Below are 9,369 nucleotides of genomic sequence, written 5' to 3'. Positions count from 1 at the left end.
GGTCTGGACCCTTTGATGACTCACTGCCCACTGACCAAGAGGCCAGCAGCTGCCCAGTTCTCTTTCCAGATGAGCTCAGGCTGACCTGAAAGGGCAGTATTGCCTGTGACTCGCAACTTCATAAATACGCATGGAGCACTCACTCTGTGGAACCCTCTGAGTTGTTACCACAGGGGGCTGGTGAGTGCCAGGAGGGTTACAGAGCTGAGAGTCTCCAGGGCAAGAATGGAGTTGCAGCCCCCTGTCTCCGCCTTTGAAGTAAATGCTCTCCTCCCCTCAAGGGTGCTCTTGAATTTTGTCATTTCCACTCTTTGCTCCCATAGCTAATCCTATGCTTTCTGTTCCTTATAAACTCATTCATTGATTTCAGAAATGTTTACTGAGGACCCCCGGCCCACCAGGATTTGACCTAGTGATGGTTCCATCTCCAGGCCAAACTGGAAGGAGAGCAAAGACCCACCATCACCATTCTAATGAGGGTGTTTTCTGTCTGTCTACCCTGCAGATTCTGAGCCACGTCTCAGCATCATGGCCTCCTAGCCTGGACCACAGTGGCATTTCATCTGCAGAGCTCTCTGCACCCTTGAGGTTCTCATGGGGCTTCCTGCCCATGTGCAGATGTTTGCCAAATCATGGAGAAGGAACAGCCCAACTGGTCACTGGTGACTCACACCCCATGCTCTGCAAATCACTTCAGGACAGCCTTTTCCATTTGGAACTAGAGAGATCTGGGCTTCTGTCTGTTCTCTGGAATTCCCTGAGGTCTTTCTGCTCCCTGCCTTTGTCACAGCACAGACCATTCAGGTCAGAGCAGGGCTGTGCAACAGATATCGCTTGGCAGCCGTGTTGATTCACGGAGCTGCTGTGCTGATGGGCATGGGGGGAGGGGCGGAAGTGTCCTGCTCTGTATCCTTCTGGTACTAAGTTGATGGATCCCTGCTGACCACCCCCAGGGATCATTCACATGTAGTGGGGACAGGTGGCTAGTGTGGCACACCTGTCCACCCTCACACCCCAAGAAGCAGGTGTTTCTGTGGTGAACTCAAAGATTCTGAGTTCATGGTTTTGTGCTCAGTATTACTTGACCATTTCTCTTGACAAGCACTTAGCATGATAAAATAGTGACTCCTTCTGGTAAGCTGAAAACAAATAGAAATTTCCATTTCCAAAGCCAGGCTCTTTGTTTTTTTGAACAACAAACAAGCAGGGGTCTCCAGCCTGCTGAGGTCACCGAGGGTCACCCATGGGCATCAGTGACATGAGGAGGCCTTTAATCCAAGCCTAAGGGATGCACTCGATGAGGTCAAGGCAGCTGGACACTTCTCTTCAGTGGAACATAACCTGTACTAACATTCAGTGCTAACCCTCCCGACTGAAAGTGTGGTCCAGGGACCAGGAGCATCACCACCACCTGCGAGCTGGTTAGAAATGCAGACACTCCAGTCAAACACATCTGTTGAATCAGAATCTGCTACTGAACAAGTTGCTCAGAGGACTCATTCACTGGCTAAAGAGGCACTGCTTTCACAACCTTGAAGCTGAGGTCAGGGGTAGGGAGGCAGGAGAGTGGACATCACTCCAGCTGCTGAGAACAAGGCCTGGGGGCTTACTGTAGACAGAACCCTGCTGCCCCCTTGCACTCCTGCAGCCCTGATGGGTGGCTGCCTTGACCTTACCTTTTCCAGGTGAGGGTCGTGACACACCCAAGTGTACACAGCCAGGATCTGCTTTCCCAGGGTCTCCCAAGCTCCTGATCCAGGTCTGTGCTGACAAAGACCAGTGGACACTGCGGACGCCTGTCTCTCTTGCCTCTGGCTTCCCGTCCAGTGAAACAAGGATGGGAGGGGGCACTTGGGGTCCCACCGAGAGTCTGGCTGCAGGAGGTCCCTGGGGCTTGGTGCAAGCAGAGAAGGGGATGAACTCAGCTCACCTGCCCCTCCACATCTTGTCCCATCATCTGAGAAGCATGTCAAGGTGCCTGGACCCTGGGGGTACCTGCTGGGAAAGATTCTGTCCACCTGCCACACCTGGGACTTGAGGCCACAAATGGCCAATTAGGTGAGACTTGGGCTCTGAGTGCACTGGGACTCACAGCTCCCTGGGTCCCAGGAAGCTGCAGTCCTGAGGCCAATCTTCCCCTGACCCGCCTCGGCCCAAGGCAGGGGAGGTGGGAAGCCTGAGGTCCTCAGGAAGCAGTGGGGGACCAACAGGGGAGGAACACAAGTTAGAGGGATCCAGTGGCCCCCCTCTGAAAAGTCTCCCCAGGCAGCCAGTGTGATCTCCTGGCCCACAGCCCTTGCTCTCCTCCACCTCCACCCTTGTATAGTGATGAGAAGAGTGACATGCAGGAAATATTTCCCTGGGGCAGCAGCACAGCGGTTTCTATGCTTCAAGTGGTCATGCACTCAATCCATAAAGAATAAAGGTATCTGTTTAAAAAATATTTTAATTTGGAATAGAAATAAAAACCAAAGTACGAAGGTGGTGTATGTTTAATATAAAAAAAACAATATATAAATAAAAGTCTGAAAAAGTTGTATTACAAACATTCTAAGAAAAAGAATGCTGATGTGGCTCAATAATTATTACACAAAGTAGGGTTCAGGAAAAAAAAAGTTTATAAAGAGGCATTTCACAAAGAAAATTAAATTCAACTGGATAATGTGAAAATTAAAAAATTTGTATATGATACTAATAGAAAATTTAAATGTATAAAGCAAAAACTGATGGAATTAAAAACAAATACATATATCCAAGTCATAGTTGATATTTTGTATACCTCTCTTAGTAATTGATAAAAGAAGCAGATAATAGTTTGTTAGAACTGGATTAAAATATCAACCATATGGACCTATTTGACATAGATAGAACAACACACTCAGCAACTGTAGAGTATAAATACCCCTTGAAGCACATGGAAATCACTGTACGAAGGTGAATAATATCTTCTCCCCCCAAATCATCTACTTTGGAATGCAGAATGTGACCTTATTTGGAAATGAGGTCCTTCCAAATAAGCTAGCATGAGAACATGCTGGATTAAATGGGCCTTAAATCCAAGACTGGTGTCCTTTTAGGAAGAGGAAATGATACAGAGACACGAAGATGCAAGGACTAAGGGCATGGAAAGCTTGGCCAGAGGTTGGGATGGTGCAGCAACAGAGGAGGGAAGGAGTGCCAAGGATACCCAGAGCCTCCGGGAAGAGGCGTATGTTTTCCTAGAACTTTCAAGGACAGCAGACACTGCTGACAACTTGCTTCTGAACATCTATCCTCCAGGCCTGTGAGAAAGTAAATTCATATTGCTATAAGTCACCAAGTTTGTGTTACCTAGTTATGGTGGCTCTGGCGACTGACACAGGAGGGGGTGAGGGAATTTGCTTTCACCTGGCAAGGTCAGCAATACACTTTCACTCTCCTGTCTCAGGGCTATGTCACCTCTCCAGCTCTACGTCAAAATGCACTCTGCAGGGATCTTGATCACATTTCCCAATCCTTACAGGTTCTAGTTCACTTATTTCAATTGGTTTAAAAGTGAAATTATGCCCCCAACTATTTGTGGAATCTTCTTTACAGAGACTTTTAGGTTACTTCCACTTCCTTTTTTTATTTGGTTTTTCAATGATGAAAATTATGTAATGGACATTTTCCTCCTCCAAAGTGTATATCTGGAAGTGAATCCTGAGTAGAAAGGCATATTGTTTCTCAACCTCATTAACTTTCATATTAATCTTACATTATGGAGGTTCTTTTTCTTAATCTTTCTTTTTGTTAACCAATTACTCTACTCAAAGGCTAGAGGCCTTCCCTTTTAATAGGCTCTGGTTCTGTGGGACTGAAGCAGTCTATCAGGTGGTGTAGTGACACGGTCTTGTCTAAGGGTCAGCAGGGAGGTTATCCATGACAATCCCTCTCCTCTGTTGCAGTTTCTTCACCAAGTTTCTTCACATCCATAACTTTCACAAGGACAGGCGTGTGAATTGTTCTTGCTGTAAATCATTCTGTCCTTTCACTGTTCTTGGTGAGCAACTGCATCATATGAAATTCTTCCTTCTTTATCGACTCATCTGGCCAACTTTCTCTCAAAATGATTGTACCAATGAAGAACATTCAGTGATGTGGGAGTCCCTGTTTTCCTCATCCTTCGTCCTTCTGATGGATAGGTTAATCTCTTATCTTTTACTTTATATTTGATTTCCTAACTGCAGATGAGTTCCAATAATTTATCAAAGTATTTTCATTTGAGTTTCCTTCTTTTTCTATCATATTTCTTTGCCAATGGCATTGAAAATGGGCTGAAAATAGTCAAAGTGGAGGCAAGGGGCCCATCGGTCAAGGCTGATGAGTGGCCAAGAGGAGATGGCTAAGCCCTGCACCTTGGTGGGGTCAGGGGGGATGGATGTACACTGTGTTTGAAAATTATTATGGATTTTCCTTTTTAAATTTGTGCCAATGTGATACAACATGCCCAATTCCACATTTTCTACAGAAATATGCTTGAATGACAACACATTCTATCTATCATCTATCTATCTATGTCTTTCTCTACTGAGGGAGAGAGAGGGATGGGGAAGAGGCGAAAAGAGGCAGGATAGAAGATCATTTCGGAGCTAGAATGTAAGTAAACACTATCAAAAGAGGTGTTTTTAGAAAATCAATCACTGTATATACCCCATTAACAGAATGAAGGATAACTCCTCCCCCCCCCCAAAACCTCCCACACATCTGATCATTCAACTGATTCAAGGAAAGCATTTGACAAACATTCAATGAAGTAGTAATAGAAGGAACACACCTAAACATAATAAAAGCCAATATGAAAAGCCCACAGCTAACTTCATACTTGATGAAAACCTGAAAGCTTTCCCATTAAGATTAGAAACAAGACAGGATGTCCACTCTCACCACATCTATTCAACACAGTACTGAAAGTCCTAACCAGAGCAGCGAGGCAAGACTACAATGGTTAATTTCATGTTATATATTTTTTTGACCTCAAAGAAATCTTTAAAATTGTAAGTAATTTTCAGTGTACAGTTCAGTGCCTGCTCAGTCACTTCAGTTGTGTCCAACTCTTTGCAATCCCATGGACTGATTCTCCAGGCAAGGATACTGGGGTGGGTTGCCATGCCCTCCTTCAGGGGATCTTGACCTAGGGTCCAAACCTGTGTCTCCTGCCTCCTACATTGGCAGGTGGGTCCTTTCCCCCTAACACCACCTGGGAAGCCCACATAGTTCAGTGGTGATTTGTATATCCACATTTCTGTACAACAGACCTCCAGAACTTCCTATCTTGGACTCCATCCCCCCTTAAAAATGATTCTCTTGCCAACCCCGTTTACCTCACCACTGAGAACCACCTTTGTACCTTCTGTCTCTGTGAATGTGACTACTTTACTTCATGTTGGTGGAATCATACAGCTTTTGTCTTTTTGCGTCCGGCTTATTTTACTAGCACAATGTCCTAAGCTTCATCTGCGTTGCATCTGGTGACAGGATTTTCATCCCTTTTAAGGTGGATGCCTTTCCATCATAGGTATGAGCTTCATTTTGTTTATCATCTCATCCACAACGAACACGTGGCTTGCTTCTACCTTTTGGCCACCACTAATAATGCTGCTATGTACTCGGGTTTGCAAATATCTCTTAGAGAACTGTCTTTAATTATTTTGGATATATACTGAAATGTGGATCATGTGGTAATTCTTTTTTTTAATTTTTGGAGGAAATTCCCTACTGTTTCCCATAATGTTTGCATCGTTTTACTATCCACCAACAGTGCATAAGGGCTCCAATTGATCTTGTATCCTTTCCAACACTGGTTATTTTTTTTTTTCCTGTGTTTTTGCTTTTTGTTTCTAATAGTAGCCATTCTAATGGATGTGAGGGTCATCTCCTTGTGGTTCTGATTTATGTTTCCCCAGAGATTAGTGATGACGAGCACCTTCTCATATGTTTGTTGCTCATCTGTAGGTCATCTTTGGAGAAATAATTATTCAAATCCTCTGCACATTTTTAATAAGATTGTCTTAAGTGGTAGGAATTCCTCATATATTCTGGATATCACCCCATATCAGACATAAGAGTTGCAATCATTTTCTTCCATCAAGCATGTTGCCTTTTCACAGTTATTTAAGTCTCTGATGCACAGATTTTTGAGTTTGATGTAGTCCTTGTGTCTGTTTGCACTTTTGTTTCCTGTGCTTTTCAATTATATCCAAGAAATCATTGCCAAATCCAAGCTCATGACTATAATGCTATGCCGGGTATGTTTTGGAGTTCAGTGACTAGTTAACAAGGAACTCAAATTATAATCATCCAGGAGACATGTACCACTGAGAATCTACTCTGTGGAGCTAGTATACAAAACATGTGTAAGATTAACAAAGGAAAATGAATCGCCTCTAACATTTTACTGTGTTCGTCACTACCATCTGAAATGTAGGTGATTTAGGTAGAAACAATCTACAGCTTTCTGGGCTTTTTTTTTTGTTTGTTTATTTTACATGTTCTCCTGCAGACTATTGTCAGGTTTTCATTTCATCTGAAGTCAGACCTTTTATTTATTCCTGATTCAGGGTAAATGCGGCTTTTCTGTGAACCCGTAACTGATTTCTTACTGTGTGTAACTTTAAATTCTACAGAATTAAGACAAATCTACACTTGTGCATGGAATGAATATATATTATATGTATGCATGTTCCAAATATGGATCAAGTAGAAGACCCAAGAATATTCCTCTAACATTCCATGGAATGACAAAAAAAATCACAGCAGAGAGGCAGAGGATAGTGCATATGAGAGGGGACGGTGTAGCATGAGACGACAACAAGGTCTGTGACTGTGAAGCAGAATATCTGGGGAATCCCCAAGTACACATTTGTTATCAGATGAATACATTAATCTATGGCAGACTTAGAACTCGTTTTGGAGCCCAAAGACCATGTGAATAGGAATCCAGCAGGCAGCTTGGAGGAGGTGCCACTTGAGTAATGGGAGTGGCAGTCTGATAGCTTAGCTGTCAGCCCCTCCCCCGTCCTCCGGAGCAGGGAGAGAGGGAGGTGGAGAGCTGTGATCAGAGGGTCCCCCTGCCCCTACAGGGAACAGACCATTCTCATGTCCACAGGACAACCCCCCGGGAGTGACCATGGGAGTGGGTGACTCTACCACAGGGAGACACGATAGGCCCTGGGTCCAAACTGTGTGTTGGGTCCGTGGAGCAGGGGGCTGGAGCTCTGAATGGGGAAGTCAAGACTGACAATCCAGCTCCCCCAGGGAGTGTGGGACAGAGGACTAGGGAGCTGTGCTTCTGCCAAGAAACTGCCCCCTCTCTCCCCACCCCTGCTCTCTGCAGCATCACCAGCACCTCCATCCTTATTCCGAGATGTCTGTGCTGACAAGGTCCCATTTCTTATGGTCACAGGTAGTCAGGACACTGTCACCTGTCAGGTTAGATGGTGAACTTTGGGTGTCAGGCATCCACGCTTACTCCCTGAGGCTCCCAGCTGCTGTCTGAGGGGAGAACCCAGGACAGGGAGCACTGGGAGCCTCTGAAGCAGGAGCAGGTGCTCCCTGCTGCCTTGCTGGGTGGTGGCATCAGTGAACAGAAGGGGGAGGAGGAACAGCCCTGCTCAGGATTGAGGGGAAGCATGGTCTTCCTAACTCCCCTAATCGGCTGTGGGGATGCCCAGGCTATCACCAAGGGAGGGGCCAGGCTGAGTGTCCTAAAGCCCCCTGCTAGTTCTCCCAGGGTAGGTTGCTGGGTACATACTTAGATTAGATTGAATAAAGAAGTGAAGCATACGGTCAGAGAGTTTGTTTAGTCCACATACCTTCACCAACTGATGTTGAACTGGGAACCATGCTGTCTTCAAAGACTCCCAGTTCATGACTCTGCCCACCGTGTTACACAAACTTCAAGTTTAGCGTCTTGCCCCACTGTGGGCCATTAGATTTTTGTGACAAACAAGATGCCTTATTCATCTCTGCATCTCACACATGTAGTGTGTGGTCCATAATGTGCTTCAAAGAAGGGTTGGATAAAATGCTGGATGAAAGAATGAATTAGATGAATAAAGAATAAATTCCTCAAACCAAACCTGGTGCCTCCCCTCAAGTCCTCTTGTCCAGCCCTCAGGACACTGCCTCTCTGTGTCCACCCTCCTTCACGTGGCTGTGTGTCTCTGCCACAGTCTCTGCAGGGCATCCTTCACATCCTTGTTTCTCAGACTGTAGATGAGGGGGTTGAGCATCGGGATGACTAGGGTGTAGAAGACAGAGACCACCTTGCCCTGCTCCATGGACTCCACAGCTCCCGGCTGGGCATACATGACAAAAAGGGTCCCGTAAAAGAGGGACACGGCTGTCATGTGGGAGCCGCAGGTGGAGAAGAGCTTGTGTCTCCCTCCTCCTGAGCGCATCCTCAGGATGGTCACTGTGATGTAGCCATAGGAGATGAGGACCACGAGAGTGGTGCCCACGATGATGAGCCCACACACAGCAAACAAGACCAGCTCATTGATGGCCGTGCTGGTACAAGTGAGCTGGAGCAGGGGGATCACATCACAGAAGAAGTGGTCGATGTGGTTGGAGCTGCAGAACGGGAGGCTGAATGTGAGGATCGTCTGCACCCCAGAGTTGAGGCAGCCCCCGCAGTAGCAGCCCAGCACCAGGCGGGCACAGACCAAGGGGCGCATGGAGATGGGGTAGTGCAGGGGGCTGCAGACTGCCACGAAGCGGTCATAGGCCATCACGGCCAAGAGGAGAGTCTCAGTGGTGCCCATCATGGAGAAGAAGAAGAACTGGGTGGCACATCCTGCAAAGGTGATGACCTTGGAGGAGGACAGGAAGTTGACCAGGGCTTTGGGGGCGATGACAGATGAGTAGCACAAGTCCAGGAAGGAGAGGTTCTTGAGGAAGAAGTACATTGGGGAGTGCAGACGGGCATCCAGGGTGATGAGCATGATCATGGTGAGGTTGCCCAGGACAGCCACCATGTACAGGGCCAGGAACAGGGTGAAGAGCAGGGCCTGGGTCTGTGGACCTCCCTCAAATCCCTCCAGCACGAACTCCTGCAGAGGCATCTCTGAGAGGTTTCCATTTCTGTGGGGTGACATGACCCTGCGCTGGGGGACACAGGGCAGAGAGCAGAGAGAAGGCGGGAGGCAGGGAGAGGGAGGAGGTGAAGTTCACAAGGTCATACTCTCTTGGAGCACAGGGACCCTTCAGCGCCTAGTACCCCAGATGAGCTCAGACTGAGCTGAAAAGACAATGTTTTCTCTGATTCGCTAATTCAGAAATATGCATGGAGCACTCAACCTGAGGGGACTCTGAATAGTCACTGTGGGGTGGGGTGGGGGTGCCAGGCAG

At 46.7% G+C, this 9,369-nt stretch overlaps 1 protein-coding gene across 1 annotated transcript; it reads right to left on the bottom strand.

Annotated features, from left to right (window-relative positions):
* Window positions 1–8,165: 8,165 nt before the first annotated feature.
* LOC133040427 (olfactory receptor 9S13-like) lies at window positions 8,166–9,116 on the bottom strand. Its single transcript, XM_061120152.1, has one exon. The coding sequence runs from the start codon at window positions 9,114–9,116 to the stop codon at window positions 8,166–8,168; it is 951 nt and encodes a 316-aa protein (XP_060976135.1).
* Window positions 9,117–9,369: the final 253 nt, after the last annotated feature.

This window comes from Dama dama, chromosome 20 (genome assembly GCF_033118175.1).
Source record: "Dama dama isolate Ldn47 chromosome 20, ASM3311817v1, whole genome shotgun sequence".
NCBI lineage: Eukaryota > Metazoa > Chordata > Mammalia > Artiodactyla > Cervidae > Dama > Dama dama.
Note: the sequence above shows the minus strand (reverse complement) of the source record. Positions and strands in the feature narration are given on the sequence as shown.

Coding starts and splice junctions, on each gene's coding strand:
- LOC133040427 (XM_061120152.1), bottom strand. CDS start 9,116: ATGTCACCCCACAGAAATGGAAACCTCTCAGAGATGCCTCTGCAGGAG.